This window comes from Oncorhynchus gorbuscha, linkage group LG10 (assembly GCF_021184085.1).
Source record: "Oncorhynchus gorbuscha isolate QuinsamMale2020 ecotype Even-year linkage group LG10, OgorEven_v1.0, whole genome shotgun sequence".
NCBI classification, from domain to species: Eukaryota; Metazoa; Chordata; class Actinopteri; order Salmoniformes; family Salmonidae; genus Oncorhynchus; species Oncorhynchus gorbuscha.
Genome location: NC_060182.1, coordinates 60,049,272 through 60,070,718, shown reverse-complemented (window position 1 = coordinate 60,070,718; position 21,447 = coordinate 60,049,272). Strand labels below are relative to the sequence as shown.

The 21,447-nt window shown below is 45.3% G+C and overlaps 1 protein-coding gene across 9 annotated transcripts in view; it reads right to left on the bottom strand.

Moving 5' to 3' along the window:
• asap2a (ArfGAP with SH3 domain, ankyrin repeat and PH domain 2a) overlaps positions 1-21,447 on the bottom strand; it is a 99,142-nt gene that overhangs the window by 43,833 nt on the left and 33,862 nt on the right. For all 9 annotated transcript variants that reach the window (XM_046366511.1, XM_046366516.1, XM_046366510.1 and 6 more), the window contains exons 3-4: positions 7,911-8,056; positions 3,877-3,951 (exon numbers count right to left, since the gene is read on the bottom strand). In XM_046366511.1, the coding sequence (XP_046222467.1) occupies positions 3,877-3,951; positions 7,911-8,056 (221 nt within the window). The remainder of the gene's footprint in view (positions 1-3,876; positions 3,952-7,910; positions 8,057-21,447) is intronic.

The following is a 21,447-nucleotide window of genomic DNA, read 5'->3' as shown; positions in this document are numbered from 1 at the left end:
TAGATCACAAATCAGCCACCAACCTGTATACAAAAAGCAGCCTCCTAAAAATTGAAAGCATTTTACAGGACAGTTCTCATCACCTTCACTCAAACTTCAGTCACAGCAGCAGCCGGACAAGAGGAAAGAGACTTTGTCAAAAGAAAATGAAAACAGAGAGATATGGGGACTCTTTTATTCCAAAAGCCACTCACTTTAAATGTGTACCTATAGCACTTTGAATGAATTGTCGTTTCTGTGTACAGTCTTTTTAAGCACGTGACCAAATGAATTCCCCCTTGGGGGGTGAATAAAGTTGCCACTTTGAATCAGAATCCTATGTCGAAAAGATGTAAATATGATTTACTGGTCTGTTGTGTGTAATGAGGAGCAACCTAGACCCATAGGGCGGCGCACAATTGGCCCAGCATCGTCCGGGTTTGGGTTTGGCTGGGGTAGGCCGTCATTGTAAATAATCATTTGTTTTTAACTGACTTGCCTAAAAAATGGCATTGTTTCTTCCAGTTATTGATAAGCAGGCGCCTATTAAGAAACTGACTGTTCAGTGTCTGAATAGGTGCAACACCTTCCTCCTGTTCTCCACAGGTGCCTTCCCTGAGGGAGCAGAGGAATAATGATGGAGAAAGCAAGAGAGGAGGGAAAAGGTCCTCTGGCAGTGTAAGTGAGAGATGGTGAACATTACGTACTGCAAGCTGGGGATGGAAAGTCTTTAATTGTCTCTCTTAACAGTCTCGCACGCATTCTCGCTTCCTCCCTCCTCACCCCCCAGTGGTTAATGGAGAGACAGGCTGTGTGAATCAGAGCAGAAAGCACCATGACTTGCACCCCATTAGCCCCATGTCAGGAGTGTAATGAGAGTCACCAGTGGGGTAATGAGAAAATCGGCACCACTGCTTCTCCCGCTCTGTCAGTACTCACAGTTCAATGGCCTACTTGCTTCCCTGTCAGTACTCACCGTTCAATAGCCTACTTACTTCCCTGTCAGTACTCACAGTTCAATAGCCTACTTGCTTCCCTGTCAGTACTCACCGTTCAATAGCCTACTTACTTCCCTGTCAGTACTCACAGTTCAATGGCCTACTTGCTTCCCTGTCAGTACTCGCAGTTCAATAGCCTACTTACTTCTCTGTCAGTACTCACCGTTCAATAGCCTACTTACTTCTCTGTCAGTACTCACCGTTCAATGGCCTACTTGCTTCCCTCTGTCAGTACTCGCAGTTCAATGGCCTACTTGCTTCCCTCTGTCAGTACTCGCAGTTCAATGGCCTACTTTCTTCCCTCTGTCAGTCCAGATAGGCCTTGTACTAGGGCTGTCCCCAACTGAAAAACATCTTGGTTGACCGAAAGTCTGTTCTTTCGACCAATCGGTCGCCATTTTTCAACGTGTATTTTTCCATATATAGACACACCCTATGGTTGGAATAAAATCAACTATATGCATTGAGCTTGTCTGATGCTTTAAGCTTACAGTTTGATGAAATAAGACAAATGCCTTAAGAGGGCGAGAGGTCTGGCTAACCAGAAGAAAAAACTGAACCAACTACTCTCCTCTTGCTCCTGCTGGCTTTCGCAGATTCTGCCATTACACTCGTTTCATCAAAATTCTATCCAAATCTAAATGAAAATGACAAAGCTAAAAACTAACTTCTATTGCCATTGCTATGTAAACATAGTCTACATAAAACCAACCAATAAAAACATTGCAGCCTGCAGGTAGAACATTTCCGGATAAAAATAAATATTCTATAAATCACATTGGCTACACATGGCCTGTCTGCAACAAACTTGAAACATTGTACCAGCTATTAACTTGGGACAGACCTGAAGCTTGCACTAAGGAACTTTCAGCACTGTATAAAACATTCTGGGCCCTCAGAGTTTCCTGTGCCAGTAAGCGGACGTGGATAAGAGACCGTTCTTGACCTGGGCAGGCGCTCACCAGAGCAGAGGACCGGCACCTCTAATGTTCTACTGCTTGAGCTTCTGTTCCTCTTATAGGATATTAGAGCAAAAGTATTGTGGAGCTCCTGCACCTAAATATAAAAAGTACCAGCACCCAAAATGAGTCCCGGAATCTATTTCAGTCCAAGTCAAGCACTGATAAGAAGTAATCAGGTTTCCACTGGATCAGAGCGTGACATTTTTGCCATTCACGCCAAGTGGTTATTGAAAGGTAGAAAGCTGGAAAGATTTTTCAAAATACAATGAGGAACTTTTGTCAGTTCGGGGTTTGATCTTGCAACCTTTCAGGTTTACAAGTCCAACGCTCTAACCACTAGGTTACCTGCCGCCCCAAATGAATACATTTGCGCGCAGGCCAGGTAGCCAATAGGCCTACTTCTATGCGTGCGCGCCATTACTCAACATTGACAGGAGCGCTCTAATCAAAAGATAAAAATGACTAAATTGACAAAACTCGTAAATGGAATGAAAAACAAACAAAACTTGTTTCTCACTAGTGTCGCATAGGCTGTGCGCTCTGCTAACAATGTGTCCACTCTGACAGTGACATCTGGAAGAATAATATTGAATGCATTCAAATAAATGACCTTAACCAAAAGTAACTAACATTGTAGATTACAAATTATAGGAATGAACAGGTAAATGTAGTACTGCTGAGATATGTAATGGGGAATTGATAGACACTAACAATCAAAACGCAAACAATTCACACAATGAAGTTAAGAAGCAAGGAATGTGCATACATTGATGGGAAAGAGAGCATTCTGAAAGTGCATTGTGCATCTCGGGGCACGGTCAATCTGACATGTGTTTCCGGTGATATGGCCTCAGCAGAAGGCAGGCCATTCATTACTTTGTGCGCTTCGCAGAAGCAGTGCTGTCGTCAAGGAAGTGAGTTTGTGTTTACACAGGATGTACCGCCCCCCACCTACCGTCAACCAATCATGTCAATGTGGAGCTATACAGAGCCCTCCGCATTGTGATGTGGAACGGAGCTCGATTTGTCCTCTGCGTGCCTTCGAAGGCTCTGCAATTGCGTCACACCCTCCAAATGGAGCCTCCGACCACATTTTCGGATCAAGCCTGAATTGGCTTTGGATTAGTTCATTGAGATGGGCGCAAATTATTACATACATATGTCACTAATCGACTAAAACAATCTTGATCGACCAACAGCCTAACGACCAAACAATAGACCCGTCGACTAATTGGGGTCAGCCCTACTCTGTGCACAAGCCTACTCGTTTGGGCTGATGTAGCCTGTGGATGCCAACAGTTACAAAGGTGAGAGGTAGGGGGCATGGAAGAGAAGAAAAAAAAAGAAAGCAAGAGTCCTTGGAGATTTTAAGAGGCTAGAGTGAGCAGCCATGGGATAGCCAGTCTCTCAGAGAGAGAGAGAGAGAAAGAGAGAGAGAGAGAGAGAGAGAGAGAGAGAGAGAGAGAGAGAAAGAAAGAGAGAGATCAGAGAAGACCGTAATGAGTGCTGATTGGATTAGAGGCCTGGCAGACTGGGCTGTCTGGGGCCGGCCTCCCATTGATATAAACGAGATTCTGATTGCATTCCTGCAGTAGGCTCTCTGCACCATCCCACACTGGCTGACTGGTTTCTCCTGGAGCTAGTAGAATATGTGGGCAGGTCTCGGACTTTAAATGTGTGACGGAGTGTAGTTACGGTGACGTCTAGTGCAAGAGGGTTGCGCCATTTATAGTTTCCACCCCCAACACACACACACACACAAATCATCATCTCACACACCTTATCTGTTCTCCAGCAGCTACAAAACATGTACAGTACCTAGTAATTACAACAGTGTAGTAGGGTAATGGAAGAGCTTTTACACATCTTTACTTTAATCTCTGCCTGTAATAACCAACACAGTGTAACAGAAAGCCATGCAGGATAGTGTTCCTCACCCCTTTGACTCCTTTCAGGTCTCCTTTCAGCAGGCTGTCCAGGGGGAAGGTGATGATGTTGTTCATGTTCTGGAACTGAAATGGACAGAGTGGAGAGGGCCTAGGTCAGAGGGGTTCAACGTGAGCATGGGTGAACAGTGACAACCACAGATTATGCGTGCTGTTTAAACACACTCACCTTAGCTGTGTGTGTGTGTGTGTGTGTGTGTGTGTGTGTGTGTGTGTGTGTGTGTGTGTGTGTGTGTGTGTGTGTGTGTGTGTGTGTGTGTGTGTGTGTGTGTGTGTGTGTCTCTCTCTCTTTCGGTGTCTTTGTAAAGAAACTGTGTACTCTACAACCGTGTGTCTTAAAGTGATAATCTACTTCCAGAAATAAAAATCATGAAACTCCTGACAATTCGGTGAAATCCTAGGTTCTCTCAGTAGGTCAAAACTGTTTTCACCATGATTGACCTTCTAGTGGTCTGTCTGAAAAACATAGCCGCGTACACTGACTACACCAAACTTTAGGAACACCTTCCTAATATATAGTTGCTGCACCCCCTGACATAGATTTTCAAGTAGATTTAAGGTGCTCTCGAGTGGCGCAGCGGTCTAAGGCACCGCATCTCAGTGGAAGTAGGCGTCACTACAGTCCCTGGTTCGAATCTAGGCTGTATCACATCCGGCCGTGATTGTGAGTCTCCTAGGGCGGCACAAATTGCCCAGCATCATCTGGGTTTGGCCGGGGTAGTTTGTCATTGAAAAGAAGAACGTGTTCTTAACGGACTTGCCTAGGTAAATATATATATACACATATACACATATACACATATACACATATACACATACACATATACATATACACATATACACATATACACATATACATATACATATACACATATACACATATACACATACATACATACATACATACACATACATACACATATACACATATACACATATATATACACATATATATACACATATATATACATACACATATATATACACATATACACATATATATACATACACATATATATATACACATATACATACATACATACACATACACATATATACACATATACACATATATACATATACATATATACATACATATACATATATACATATATATACATATACATATATATATATATACATATATATATATATACACACATTTTATTTTTTAAGTCAAAACTGTAACTCCGCCACTCAGGAACATTCTATGTCCTGAGCAACGTCAGTGTAGATTTGACCTTGTGTTTTAGGTTATTGTCCTGCTGAAGGGTGAATTCATCTCCCAGTGTCTAGTCGAAAGCAGACTGAACCAGGTTTTTCTTTAGGATTTTGACTGTGCTTAGCTCCATTCCTTAACAATTACAAGTATACCCATAACATGATGCAGCCACCAGTATGCTTCAAAATATGGAGTGGTACTTAGTAATATGTTGTATTTGACCCAAACATAACACTTTGTATTCAGGACAAAAAGTGAATTGCTTTGTCACATTTTGTGCTGGATTACTTTAGTGCCTTGTTGGAAACAGGATGCATGTTTTGGAATATTTTTATTCCGTACAGGCTTCCTTCTTTTCACTATCAATTAGGTTACTATTGTGGAGTAACTACAATGTTGTTGATCCATCCACAGTTCTCTCCTATCACAGCCATTCAAACTCTAACTGTTTTGAAGTCACCATTGGCCTCATGGTGAAATCCCAGCGCGGTTTCCTGAGTTAGGAAGGACGCCTGTATCCTTGTAGTGACTGGACGTATTGATACACCATCGAAAATGTAATTGATAACATATTCAATGTCTGCTTTAAAAAAAATCTTTACCCCATCTACCAATAGGTGCCCTTCTTCACGAGGCATCGGAAAACCTCCCTGGTCTTTGTATGAAATTTGTATGAAAACTGAGGGACCTTACAGATAATTGTGTGTGTGGGGTACAGAGATGAGGCAGTCATTCAAAAATCATGTTAAAACACTATTATTGCACACAGAGTGAGTCTATGCAACTTATTATGAGACTTGTTAAGCACATATTTACTCCTGAACTTATTTAGGCTTGCCATAACAAAATGGGTTGCATACTTACTAACTCAAAACATTTCAGCATTTCATTGTTTACTGAATCTGTCAATTTCAAAAACATAATTCCACTTTGACATTATGGGGTATTGTGTCTAGGCCAGTGACAAAAAATGACAATTGAATCCATTTTAAATTCAGGCTTTAAGACAGCAAAATGTATAAAAGGTCAAGGGGCGTGAATACATCATAAATACAGAATTATGTGGACCCCCTTCAAATGAGTGGATTCGGCTATTTCAGCCACACCCGTTGCTGACAGGTGTATAAAATTGAGCACACAGCCATGCAATCTCCATAGACAAACATTGGCAGTAGAATGGCCTTACTGAAGAACTTCGTGAGTTTCAACGTGGCACCGTCATAGGATGTCAGTTTGTCAAGTGTCTGACCTGCTCGAGCTGTTCCGGTCAACTGTAAGTGCTGTTTTTGTGAAGTGGAAATGTCTAGGAGCAACAACGGCTCAGCCAAGAAATGGTAGACCACAAGCTCACACAAAGGGTCCCCGAGTGCTGAAGCGCGTAAAACTCAGTCCTCGGTAGCAACACTCATCGAATTCCAAACTACCTCTGGAATCAACGTCAGCACAAAAACGGTTTGTCGGGAGCTTCATGAAATGGGTTTACATGGCCAAGCAGCCGCACACAAGCGTCGGCTGGAGTGGTGTAAAGCTCGCTGCCATGGGACAGTGGAAACGCTTTCTCTGGAGTGAGGAATCACACTTCACCATCTGGCAGTCCGACGGACGAATCTGTGTTTGGCGGATGCCAGGAGAACACTACCTGCCCCAAAGCGTAGTACCAACTGTAAAGGTTGGTGGAGGAGGAATAATGGTCAGGGGCTGTTTTTCCATGGTTCTGGCTAGGCCCCTTAGTACCAGTGAAGGGAAATCTTAACGCTACAGCATACAATAACATTCTAGATGATTCTGTGCTTCCAACTTTGTGGCAACAATTTGGGGAAGGCCCTTTCCTGTTTCAGCATGACAATTCCCCCATGCACAAAGCGAGGTCCATACAGAAATGGTTTGTCGAGATTGGTTTGGAAGAACTTGACTGGCCTGCACAGAGCCCTGACCTCAACCCCATCGAACAACTTTGGGATGAATTGGAACGCCGACTGCGAGCCAGGCCTAATCGCCCAACCTTGCCTGACCTCACGAATGGTTGTGGCTGAATGGAAGCAAGTCCCCGCAGCAATGTTCCAACATCCAGTGGAAAGTCTTCTCAGAAGAGTGGAGGCTGTTGTAGCAGCAAAAGGGGGGACCAACTCCATATTAATGGCCATGATTTTGGAATGAGATGTTCAATGAGCAGGTGTCCACATACTTCTGGTTAAGTAGTGTACTTTCTGAAGGCACTGGATCTGCTGTGGAATAAAAGGCATGTGTGTGCGTGTGGAATTCCTACCCTAGGGACATGGAGAGATTTCCATCCTGCTCTAATTGTGTGCGTATACTCTGGGGTCAGAATGTTATCGGGAATCGGAGGCCTTTGGGGTAGATCAGTTTTCCATCACAACGTCCAAAGTGCTACTTGAAGACCAAATACCTGCTGGATCCAATTTACAGAGACCCCACTTTGAATCCCAATATAGATTCAAACAACCCCCAAGCTTTATTAGAAACACCTGACAGAGTCATTCTAGAGGATTTTAGCCTCACCACAAGAACAATGTCAAATTACACAGAGAGCGGATTCACTGTTGATTTAATATGTGTCGTCTCAAGAACTGACCAGGTGGGTTGCCAGGTATGGAACTAGGTTGCCATGTTGGAGTCAGAAGATGGAATGGCTCATTTCCTGGCTTTGATTCCCAGCAGCCGCAAAACACTTATTTCATTCTAAATTCCTCAAGCTGGTAGACTTTTCCTCATTCAGAACAAATAATTAGTTTGAAGGTGCATAATAGAACAAAACGGGGTTCATCTCAGTCTTTCCTCTCACCAGGTTTTTGAAGAGGGCGGTGAGCTCCTTGGTGAAGACCGAGAACTTGAGGAAGGCAGAACCCAGGTCAGGGTCGTCCCTGTAGACACAGTTCTCCCCAAACTTCTCCAGAGCCTGGGTGTACTGCTCCTCATTCTCCACATGGGCTGGAAGAAGAGGAGAGAAAGAAGGGATGAACATGGCAGCACCAAGCCAGTGTGCATATTAACAATCACTCTGCCAGTGTGCATATTAACAATCACTCTGCCAGTGTGCATATTAACAATCACTCTGCCAGTGTGCATATTAACAATCACTCTGCCAGTGTGCATATTAACAATCACTCTGCCAGTGTGCATATTAACAATCACTCTGCCAGTGTGCATATTAACAATCACTCTGCCAGTGTGCATATTAACAATCACTCTGCCAGTGTGCATATTAACAATCACTCTGCCAGTGTGCATATTAACAATCACTCTGCCAGTGTGCATATTAACAATCACTCTGCCAGTGTGCATATTAACAATCACTCTGCCAGTGTGCATATTAACAATCACTCTGCCAGTGTGCATATTAACAATCACTCTGCCAGTGTGCATATTAACAATCACTCTGCCAGTGTGCATATTAACAATCACTCTGCCAGCACCAAGCTAGTGTGCATATTAACAATCACTCTGCCAGTGTGCATATTAACAATCACTCTGCCAGCACCAAGCCAGTGTGCATATTAACAATCACTCTGCCAGCACCAAGCATATTAACAATCACTCTGCCAGCACCAAGCCGGTGTGCATATTAACAATCACTCTGCCAGCACCAAGCCGGTGTGCATATTAACAATCACTCTGCCAGTGTGCATATTAACAATCACTCTGCCAGTGTGCATATTAACAATCACTCTGCCAGTGTGCATATTAACAATCACTCTGCCAGTGTGCATATTAACAATCACTCTGCCAGCACCAAGCCAGTGTGCATATTAACAATCACTCTGCCAGTGTGCATATTAACAATCACTCTGCCAGTGTGCATATTAACAATCACTCTGCCAGCACCAAGCCAGTGTGCATATTAACAATCACTCTGCCAGCACCAAGCATATTAACAATCACTCTGCCAGCACCAAGCCGGTGTGCATATTAACAATCACTCTGCCAGCACCAAGCCGGTGTGCATATTAACAATCACTCTGCCAGTGTGCATATTAACAATCACTCTGCCAGTGTGCATATTAACAATCACTCTGCCAGCACCAAGCCAGTGTGCATATTAACAATCACTCTGCCAGCACCAAGCATATTAACAATCACTCTGCCAGCACCAAGCCAGTGTGCATATTAACAATCACTCTGCCAGCACCAAGCCGGTGTGCATATTAACAATCACTCTGCCAGCCTGTCCTTCGGGTATGGACATCAGTGGTGGAAAAAGTACCCAATTGTAATACTTGAGTAAAAGTAACGATACCTTAATAGAAAATGACTCAAGTTACAGTGAAAGTCAACCAGTAAAATACTACTTGAGTAAAAGTCTAAAAGTATTTGGTTTAAAATATACTTAAGTATCAAATTCCTTATATAAAGCAAACTGTTATTTAAATATAAAAAAATGTACGGATAGCTAGGGGCACACTCCAGCATCATTTATAAACGAAGCATGTCTGCTTCCACCAGATCAGAGGCAGTCAGGATGACCAGGGATATGTGAGTGAATTGGACCCTTTTCCAGTCCTGCTAAGCATCCAAAATACTTTTGGGTGTCAGGGAAAATGTACGAAGTAAAAAGTACATGATTTTCTTTAGGAATGTAAGTGAAATAAAAGTTATAAAAATAGTCAAGTACAGATACTTTAAAGTACTACTGAAGTAGGTTTTTTGGGGGTATCTGTACTGAAGTACTTTACACCACTGATGGACATACACACGGACCACGTGCACACGCACACTTTTTCTGATCCTTACATGGCAATCAATGAATAATAAATAGGGGCCTTGGTTAGAGTGCACAGTGCAGTGTGTGTGGAATTCCATTCACTTCCATATCCCCCCCTCCATCTCTCTGGCATTGTCTTTGGGAAACAAGGACACAATGGGACAGGGAGAGAGTTGGAGAAGACTGTGTCTGCATCCCAAATGGGGATGGGTCAAAAGTAGTGCACTATATAAGGAACAGGGTCCCATTTGGGACACAGCCTGTGTCGTCACACTGGAGTGACTTCAGAGCAGCGGCCATGTGGCGGGGATGAGAAAAACAAAGGGCCTTGAAAGAGGAAGAGCGAGAGACTGGCGTCACCCAGTTAAAAGGGAACTATGGTTACACTGTCTGGGTTCAATTGTGCAGACGGAGCATCAAACTCTCTCGTACAATGAGATGAAAGAAGAATTACTCATGAAAGTTGCCATTCGTTAGACAAAAAACTGACAGTGTCACTGGTTACAGTTTGCACTTCCTGATTGGAACCCAGCTAGCACATAGCGTTCTGAGAACCAAATGTAGCTTCTTTTTTTTTAAAGAGTGTGTTTGTCCTATGGTTATTTTGCATACAACCTTCCCATAATGTTTCCTACAGGTTTTCTTAAGGTTCTATTTAAAAGTAATTTTCTCCAATTATTCAGAGAACGTTAAGAAGCAACGTTCTTCTGTGTGAATTTCTGTATTTCTAAGAATGTCATTTAAAAACATTCATCCGTTCTCAGCATCAACAAAACTCTATCCTCTATCTTGTTAAGTGTGATCTTAATGAATGCTTGTTTCCTTTGAAATAGGGTCTGTTTGAATTTACAAAAATGCACAGTTTTGTAAGAATTGAAAAACATTGCAATCTCAGAACATTAAAACCCCAAAATTTACTTTCAGGGAACCATTAAAAAAACATTCTCAGAACCTAAACTCTCCTTGCAATCTACATTATTGTTCCCAGAACAGGTGAAGATCTCACTTCCAAGGCCTCCCGAGTGGCGCAGCGGTCTAAGGCATTGCATCACGACAGACCCGGGTTTGATACAACTGACCGCGAACAGGAGACCCATGAGGCAGTGCACAATTGGCCTAGTCTCGTCCTGGTAAGGGGAGGGTTTGGCCGGCCGGGATGCCCTTGTCCCATCGCGCTCTAGCGACTCCTTGTGGCGGGACGGCCGCATGCTCGCTGACATGGTCCCCCAGTTGTATGGCGTTTCCTCCGACACATTGGTGTGGGTTGGCTTCCGGGTTAGGCGATCAGTGTGTCAAGAAGCAGTGAGGCTTGGCAGGGTCGTGTTTCGGAGGACGCATGGCTCTCGACCTTCGCCTCTCCTGAGTCCATATGGGAGTTGCAGCGATGGGACAAGACTAGCTACCAATTGGATATCATGAAATTGAGGAGAAAAAAGGTGTAAAAAAAATACATCAAGGCTTCATTCCAAGAAGCAATAGGAAAACAAAAACAGATGTTCCCACAACTTCAAAAGAACCTAATATAGCTAGCTAAATGACTAAAATGTAAATGTTACAGTCAGGTTGCTTCTAAAACTAAGGCTAAAGCTAATACATATGGCTGTGGTATTAATTTTTTATTTTTTAAAAATCAAACCTAAGAGAGAGAGAGATGCCACCCGTGCGTGCGTGCGCGAGCGCGTGTGTGTGTGTGTGTGTCAGGAAGTTGGCAATTCAACTAATCAAACCCAGCAGCACCACTTCAAGCAACAAAAGGGAAGTCCATAAAGCAGGCCTGACAGATGTCACCTAGCCTCAGACCCACACTTCATTAAGTGCTGCTCACAGCTAATAAACCAGAGGTGGAGAGGAACACTGGGATTTGAGGCACTGGTTGGGTGCAGGGAGAGTTGCCATGACAACCCAGAGACCTTCCCTCGAGAACTATGGTGAATCACTAAAACAATACCGAAATACACTATGGAAAAAGGAACAGCACGTCAGAAATCAGCTCAATGTAATTGAAGAATCCGTAGACTAACCACTTCTGGGAAAATTGGAAAACAAAGAATTATCTATTCAAAATGGAGATGATTGGGTAAACCACTTCTCCAATCTTATTGGCTCTATAACAAAAGAACAAACAGCAAAAATATATACATGATCAAGTACAAAATCTTTGAATCAACTATTAAAGACTATCAGAACCCACTGGATTCTCCAATTACCTTGAATGAAATACAGGACAAAATAAAGATCTCTCCCACCCAAAAAGGCCTGTGGTGTTGATGGTATCCTCAATGAAATGATCAAATATACAGACAACAAATTTCAATTGGCTATACTAAAACTCTAACATCATCCTTAGCTCTAGCATCTTCACCAATATTTGGAACCAAGGACTGATAGTAGAGACAAATTTGACCCCAATAACTACCGTGGGATATGCGTCAACAGCAACCTTGGGTAAATCCTCTGCATTATCATTAACAGCAGACTTGGCTTTTTACCAAATTATCGTGCGACAGACCCCGTATTCACCCTGCGCACCCTAATTGACAAACAAACAAACCAAAACAAAGGCAAAGTCTTCTCATGCTTTCTTGATTTCAAAAAAGCCTTTGACTAAATTTGGCATGAGGGTCTGCTATACAAATTGATGGAAATGGGTGTTGGGGGTAAAACATACTACATTATAAAATCCATGTACACAAACAACAAGTGTGAGGTTAAAATAGGCAAAGAAACACACACATGTCTTCCCACAGGGCCGTGGGGGTGAGACAGGGATGCAGCTTAAGCCCCACCCTCTTCAACAGATATATCAACGAATTGGCGAGGGCACTAGAAAAGTATGCAGCACCCGGCCTCACCCAACTAGAATCTGAAGTCAAATGTCTACTGTTGCTGATGATCTGGTGCTTCTGTCACCAAGGAGGGCCTACAGCAGCAACTAGATATTCTGCACAGATTCTGCAAGACCTGTGAAGGTGTTCCAAAAAAGGTCCATTCACCACAACCACAAATTCCATCTAGACACCTTTGCCCTAGGGCACACAAAAACAAATACATACAAATACATACATTGGCCCTAGGGCACACCTTTGCCCTAGGGCACACAAAAACAAATACATACATTGGCCTAATCCTAAGCGCCATGTACCTTCCACAAAGATGTGAACGATCTGAGAGACAAGGCAAGAATGGCATTCTATACCATCAAAAGGAACATAAAATTCAACATACCAATTAGGATCTGGCTAAAAAAATGCTTGAATCAGTTATAGAACCCATTGCACTTTATGGTTGTGAGGTCTGGGGTGCGCTCACCAAACAATATTCACAAAATGGTACAAACACCAAAAAGACTGCATGCAGAATTCTGCAAAAATATCCCCAGTATACAATGTAGAACACCCGTTAATGATCAAAATCCAGAAAAGAGCCGTTAAATTCTACAACCATCTAAAAGGAAGCGCTTCCCAAACCTTCCATAACAAAGCCATCACCTACAGAAGAGTTGCCTAAGCAAGCTGGTCCTGGGGCTCTGTTCACAAACACAAACACACCCCACAGTGCCCCAGGCCAGCAACACAATTAGACCCAACCAAATCATGAGAAAACAAAAAGATAATTACTTAACACATTGGAAAGAATTAACAAAAAAACAGAGCAAACTAGAATGCTATTTGGACCTGAACAGAGAGAACACAGCGGCAGAATACCTGACCACTGTGACTGACGCAAACTTAAGGAAAGCTGTGACCATGTACGGACTCAGTGAGCATAGCCTTGCTATTGAGAAAGGCCGCCGTAGGTAGACCTGGCTCTCAATAGAAGACAGGCTATGTGCACACTGCCCACAAAATGAGGTGGAAACTGAGCTGCACTTCCTAACCTCCTGCCCAATGTATGAACATAGAGACACACATTTCCCTCAGATCTAAAGAATTTGAAAACAAACCTGAATTTGATCAACTTCCATATCTACCGACTGTAATTGTCACGACTACTGGCGAAAGTCGGTTCTCCTTCTTCGGGTGGCATTCGGCGGTCGACGCCACCGGTCTTCTAGCGATCACCGGTCCACCTTTCATTTTCCATTTGTTTTGTCTCGTTTTCCCGCACACCTGATTTACATTCCTTCATTACTTGACGTGCATATAAGCCTCTGTTCCCCCAATGTCTGTGTGTGCACTTCAGACTGGTTTGTGACGGGTTATTTCAACCCATATTTTGTTGTTCTGGGTGCAGTTTGTTTTGCATCATTAGACTGCTCTGGTTGTTATCCATTTCTGCTCTCCTGGACCTGACTTCCCTGCAGCCAGTTACGCACCGCTTACAGAATTCCACACCGTGAATATGGAGTCAGCAGGAACAGGTGCCCCTGGTATAGGAGTCGAGGAGCGTGTCCGGGAGCACGCGGTGATGTTCAATCCATCTCCGCTCCGCCACGGACCGCGTCATCCAAACCATGGACCGCTGGGAGAGACAGTTCCTCCAGCGTCTCCACCAGCACAACAGGGGTCTCCACTACTCGCCCACCCTTCACCCGGTCCCAGTGGGATTTGTCTCGCCCTTCCCCGGGAGTACGATAGGACAGCTGCACGCTGCCAGGGTTTCCTGCTGCAGCTGGATCTATACCTGGCAACCGTCCACCCGGCTCCTTCGGGCCGTAAGAGTGTGTCCGCTCTCATCTCGTGCCTCTCGGGCAAAGCCCTGGAGTGGGTCAACGCTGTGTGGGGAGAAGGAGACGCGGAGCTGGAACACGTTGAGGATTTCACCCGCCGCTTCCGTCCAGAGCGGGATCTGTCGGTTCCATCCCCCAGGACTGCCGCTCCGATGCCCATGGAGCAGGGAGGTGCTGCGCTCAGGGAGACCGGAGGAGGTACCTTCACGTGCACCATCTGTGGCCGCAGAGGTCACACTGCCGGTCAGGCTGGGTTGGTTCCTCAGGGGTCTAGGCAGCAGGCAGGGCACTCTGGCGCCACCCCAGGTGAGCCGGCACCATTCTCACCCAGAGCCCTCTGATGTTTTTATACGCTACTTTTCCTGAATTTTCCTTGCATTCCCAGCATAAGGCGCTCGTCGATTCAGGCGCGGCTGGGAATTTCATAGCCAGATGATTCCCCCATAGTTTAGGGATCCCCATTGTTCCAGTGGCTATACCCTTCCCAGTTCACGCCTTAGACAGTCGACCATTAGGGTCAGGGTTGATTAGGAAGGCCACTGATCCCCTGGGCAAAGTGACGCGGGGGGTCACAAGGAGAGAATCAGTCACTTTCTCATTGAATCTCCTGCATTTCCCATGGTGCTAGGCCTACCCTGGTTAGCCTGTCATGACCCCACGGTTTCATGGCAGCGGAGGGCTCTCAAGGGGTGGTCGCAAGAGTGCTCGGGACGTGTTTTGGGGTTTCCGTTGGTGCTACTACAGTGGAAAGTCCAGACCAGGTCTCCACCGTGCGCATTCCCCCCGAATATTCCGATTTGTGTCCTTGGTGCTTGGTCGACTGTTGGAGCATGACCTGTATGTCAAGGCTGAGAAATGCCTGTTCTTCCAGCAGTCCGTCTCCTTCCTAGGATACCGCATTTACACCTCAGGGGTGGAGATGGAGTGACCGCATTTCAGCTGTGTGTAATTGGCCGACTCTCACCACGATAATGGAGGTGCAGCGTTTTCTAGGGTTGGCTAACTACTACCGGAGGTTTATCCGGGGTTTTGGTCAGGTAGCGGCTCCCATTACCTCACTGATGAAGGGGGTCCAGTTCAGTTGCAGTGTTCGACTGAGGTGGACAGGGCTTTTGTTCACCTAAGGGCCCAGTTTACCTCGGCTCCCGTGCTGGCCCATCCGTTTTGTTTCCCTATCGTACACACCAGGTTCCCAGAATGTCAAGGCAGACGCATTGTCCCGGATGTATGACACAGAAGAGCGGCCCATGGATTCCACCCCCATACTCCAGGCCTCCAGCCTGGTGGCGCCGGTAGTGTGGGAGCTGGACGCGGACATTGAGCAGGCGTTACGTGCAGAGCTCGCTCCTCTCCAGTGTCCCGCTGGACGTCTGTATGTTCCGTCTGCACGTTCCGTCTGCTGTCTGTGACTGGCTGATCTATTGGGCTCACACGTCACCCTCTGGTCATCCAGGTATCGGTCGGACAGTGCGCTGTTTGAGTGGGAGGTACTGGTGGTCCACCTTGGCCAAGGACATGAGTGTTTGTTTCCTCCTGCTCGGTGTGGGCCCAGTGTAAGGCTCCTCGGCACCTGCCTTGAGGTAAGTTACACCCCTTACCCGTTCCACAACTGCTATTGTCTCACCTGTCGATAGATTTTCTCACAGATCTCCCCATCACAGGGTAACACCACGATCCTGGTCGTTGTGGACCGTTTCTCCAAGTCCTGCCATCTCCTTCCTCTGCCTGGTCTCCCTACGGCCCTAGAGACTACGGAGACCTTGTTCACTCACGTCTTCCGGCACTATGTGGTGCCTGAGGAAATGGTGTCTGACCGAGGTCCCCAGTTCACGTCCAGCGTCTGGAGAGCGTTCATGTAGCGTCTGGGGGTCTCGATCAGCCTTACCACAGGTTTTCACCCTGAGAGTAACAGGCAGGTGGAGAGAGTTAACCAGGATGTGGGTAGGTTTATGCGGTCTTATTGCCCGGTCGGGGGAGTGGGTGGCATTCGTGCCCTGGGCAGAGATGGCCCAGAACTCGCTTCGCCACTCCACTAACCTTATCCCTTCCATTGCGTACTGGGGTATCAGCCGGTTCTGGCTCCTTGGCATCAGCGTCAGACCGAGGCTCCTGCGGTGGACAACTTGTTCCGGCTCGCGGAGGAGACATGGGATGCCGCCGGGTCGCCCCAGAGGCTGGGGTTGGTGCGCAGCTGGGGGGAGTACTGTCACGACTTCAGGCGAAGTCGGTTCCTCTCCTTGTTCGGGCAGCGTTCGGTGGTCGACATCACCCGTGTTCTAGCCATCGCCGATCCACCTTTCATTTTCCATTTATTTTGTCTTGTTTTCCCGCACACCTGGTTTCCATTCCTTCATTACTTGATGTACATATAACCCTCGGTTCCTTCCATGTTGGTGTGTAGAATTGTTTGTTGTAAAGTGTTTGTGCACTTCAGACTGGTCTGCGAAGGGTTATTTCAATCCGTATTTTGTTGTTCTGGGTGCAGTTTGTTTTGCCTCATTAAACTGCAAGGGGTTGTTACCCAGTTCTGCTCTCCTGCGCCTGACTTCTCTGCAGCCAGTTGCGCACCTCTTACTGAAATACCAGTGTGACATCACAGTGTGACATCACATCCAGTGAAGAACAAACACCATTGTAAATACAACCCATATTTATGCTTATTTATTTTACCTTTTGTACTTTAACCATTTGTACATCGTTACAACACTGTACATAAACAATGACATTTGTAATGTCTTTATTCTTTCGGAACTTCCGTAATTGTAATGTTTACTGTTAATTTTTATTTTGTATTTCACTTTTGTATTTCACTTTTGTATATTATCTACTTCACTTGCTTTGGAAATGTCAACGTATGTTTCCCATGCCATTACAGCCCCTTGAATTGAATTGATAGAGACAGATGTCTTAATGTTTACGCGGCAGCGTAGCCTAGTGGTTAGAGCGTTGGACTAGTAACCAGAAGGTTGCGAGTTTAAACCCCCCGAGCTGACAAGGTACAATTCTGTCGTTCTGCCCCTGAACAGGCAGTTAACCCACGGTTCCCAGGCCGTCATTGAAAATAAGAATATGTTCTTAACTGACTTGCCTGGTTAAATAACGGTAAAATTTTTTATTATTATTTCCCTTTGGTTTCTTGTCTATTTCACCTGCTTTGGCAACGTAAAGAATAATGCCCTTTGAATTAAATTGAGACATTTTTACAAGTAGTACAGAGCTGCGGCTCTGAATATTGTTTCTTTATCCTATGTAATGTTTTCTCAGTGAATTTGGTGGGTGTTGTCCCCTGTTCAGAGAAAGTAGTCCTTGAAGTTGTTTAGGCTTATGTCCTACATCCTGATATTACCAGGTTCTGACCACTAGACGGTGCTGTTCCTACTATTAGGTGATTTGTTAAAGGGAACGTTCACCCAAATGACAAAATCACATATTGCTTTCCTTACCCTGTAAGCAGTCTACTGAAAAGGTACGACAGCAACCTATGCTTTGGTTTTGTTTACCTGGCCACTGTTTCAAATGCAAACTTTTTAGCATTTGTAGCACAAATCCACCCAATAACAGGAGTGTCGCCATCTAATAGTCAGAACCTGGTAATATCAGGATATACGATGGGAAATAAAGCTAACAACTTCAATGACTCATTTATCTGAATTGGGGGGGGCACCAAATTCACTGAGAATTCATTACATAGAATGAAGAAGAAAAAAATACTGAGCCATACCGCTATACTACTTGTCACACAGAGAAGCGATGCGGTATACTCGCTTTATACTCGCTGTAGGAATCCTCATGTCTTACTCATTGTTTAGAATTGTTTTGGGTCCAAATCGGAAGTTTACTATGTTTCTTTAATGTTATCATTTAAAAATGGCCAATGTAGGTGCAATCAATTAGCTACATTTCAAAGATCAAATTATATTTCAACAAAATAATGTTGCAGGGACACTAAATCTTATCTGTTTTCAACTACAGAAATTATTTCAGAACAATTGGAGAAGGTGAGTTGAAATGCTCTTTCCTGTGCTTTTTGAGGTGGAAATACAGAGTGAGAGAGACAGAGTGAGAGAGACAGAGTGAGAGAGACAGAGTGAGAGAGACAGAGTGAGAGAGACAGAGTGAGAGAGACAGAGTGAGAGAGACAGAGTGAGAGAGACAGAGTGAGAGAGACAGAGTGAGAGAGACAGAGTGAGAGAGACAGAGTGAGAGAGACAGAGTGAGAGAGACAGAGTGAGAGAGACAGAGTGAGAGAGATGTGGAGGAGTGCGAGTATCGACACCCCAAGGCATCTGCCCCCAGAGAATGACTCAGCGGAACACATTATCGCACAGCATCTGTCCAGACAGACTGTCACACACACGTCCAACCTTTAACGTGTTCACACGTGAAATTGAAGAACTTACAAGCAACTCTTATGGTGAGGCAATAAGATCAAGGTGGATGAATCATGTCTAGAACCAGCAGATCAAAAAAATCCCACCGCAAGATAAACATGAACGACAAGCACTGTGTTTGGAGTCCTCTGAGCTCATAGGCATAGATTTAACGAGCGATTTCAATGTCCTTGATTTAAAAAAAAGAGGCTTTGAAACCCTAATCCAAAAGTCAAATTGTCTACTGAAGGACATTTTTCCTGCTTTTAGAGAACCCACAATCTAGTCAAGTTACCTGAATGGGACCTACCGTTGAATAGCCCATGGGTTGCTGTTTTATTTGCCCTTGCTCACCTCTGGCCATAGGTGGCTGATGCGACAACACACGTTCAAACACACACAGACCGTTTAGGCAGCAAACCCAGCTGCTTTGTTGTGGGTCGCCCTGGCCTGTGTGTCGCCAGCGGGCACTGCCTGGGCTTTTTGTTTTTTCTAGTGGCACCTGAGATCAGGGCCTCTCGGTGCCTCAACTTTCCACCCATGACAGAAAACACAAGGCTAGTCTCCTGTTTACTGTAATGCAACCCCAGCAGACAGACACGTCAATGTACTGTGTGTCTGAGTGTGTGTGCCACCCTCCCCAGTGCATTCCTACGCTGTCTCTTGTCTCTTTCCGTCACAGCCAGGGATAATCAGTGACGACATGACATGGAGGGCTGGCTTCTGCTGTTGTGGATGAATCGAGGGAATGACTTGGGTTCCTGTCTGTGGCAGGCCCCCAGGAAATGGTGGCCCCCTTGTTTTATGGGAATCTTGAAAAGGAGGGAGAAGGTGACACAATTCACCCATTGAAAGCCCTTTGAAAATCCGCACACAGGCAGAGACACAGTTCTTTGACAACTCAATGCATACAAAAACACACAGAACAAACCAACTGTAGATCTGCAAGAACAAACGTAACACGCACACAGACGTCCCCTGCTGTGGACAATCAGCATAGAGAGTGGTGGGGTGTTGTTATTCCAGCATTGTCCGCTCCACCAGACAGCTCTTTGTTTAATCAACAGATGGTAGCCTAGCTTCTGTTTCCTCAACCCAAACTCTCTCTCTCTAGGGCTGGTCAATCACAAGCTTACTTTGATGGAGGTTTCAGCACAGACAAAACTCTATGTCCACATCCCCATCTATTTCCAGCTTAGGACCACACCGTCCACGGAGGCTGAATAAATACTGCTGGACTTAACGGCCAAATTGTGAAAAGGGTGTTAAGGTTTACCCAGAGGACCACCGATTGGAGGGGAGAGGGATGGTCGTTAGGGGAGAGCTCAGTGCGAGAGGACAGAGGAGTAAAATGGGCATTATGACAGTCCTGCTGTTTCTGTTGCTCTCAGTGGCCTCTACCTGCAGTTCAGGCACATCCATTCACAGTATAGTTACATTAGTGCTTCTGGAAGCCTAATTCCCTCCGTTACCTGGCAGCTTGGCGATAAAGTGTGTGTGTGGCTTGTGATGGGGGGAAAAAGCAAGACTGCACGGGGAATGACAACATGAGTTCATTTGTGTCCGTATCCACAGGATGTGGCTGTGTATTTCCAGTATGTATCATGCATGTTATATTCCTCACCGTTTACAACACGTGTATGCAAGCGAGTACTAAGTAGCGGTGTACTCATTATCATGGGTGTGATGCCTGCCTGTGGAACCATGGGCTCTGGCTAAACAAAGTTTAGCCAGAAAAACAGATCTGTCCCAGTGGCACAACAGTGCATACAGCAGAGCACCATCAGTTAGAGCAACAGCTGTGTCAGAATATAAACCAGCCAGATTAAAAACTCTGGGGGTTTGAAGAAAGTATTTCTTTCTTATTTTAGCCTGCGGGCCAATAGAGTGGTGATAGGGTGACAGATTTGCAGGCCCAGTGATGGGCAGACTGATAGACGGCACCAGGGAAGCCATGAGGCGGGGCAAGGGGACGTTCTGCTCCAGTTCTGTCAGCCTGACCGGGCTCTCCACTGGAGGATGGCTGTCCATGGTGAAGGAGGCACGCATCATCTTCTCTGCTCGACTGCCACTGACCGACTGCCAACCTGGTTGACTGCCTGCCGGTTTGACTGCCTGCCTGATGGACTCTTCAAGACCAGCAAGAGAGGCTCCTCAAATCAACTGTAACAGGTCGGAATCTCTGGGATGCTGCTTTCTGAGAAAAAAAAAATCAAATACTGTCCATTTGGACAACATAGCTGTCATCTTCTCAAAAGCTAGCCTTTTTACCTGAGTGTGAGAAAGGAGAGAGGAAGTGATGGAGAGCCAGAGGGAGGCCCGAGATAAAACAGCACGTCAGTATTGCTGGAGGGCCTGGTCAGGTCAAAAGTTAACACAACATCCAAATGGCATGAGTCTGGTGGAGCAAGAGTCTTCGAGACGTGAACTTTGCGTATGGAATAACATTACAAACCTGGGCATGTGAAGGTCGTGGTTATGAGAAGCCAGCCATGTTGTCGAATGGACAAGAATAGTTCTCTCAGAAAGCAGCATGCCAAAGCAAAGGAGGGCAGGCAGCAACACAGATTGAAAGAGCGAC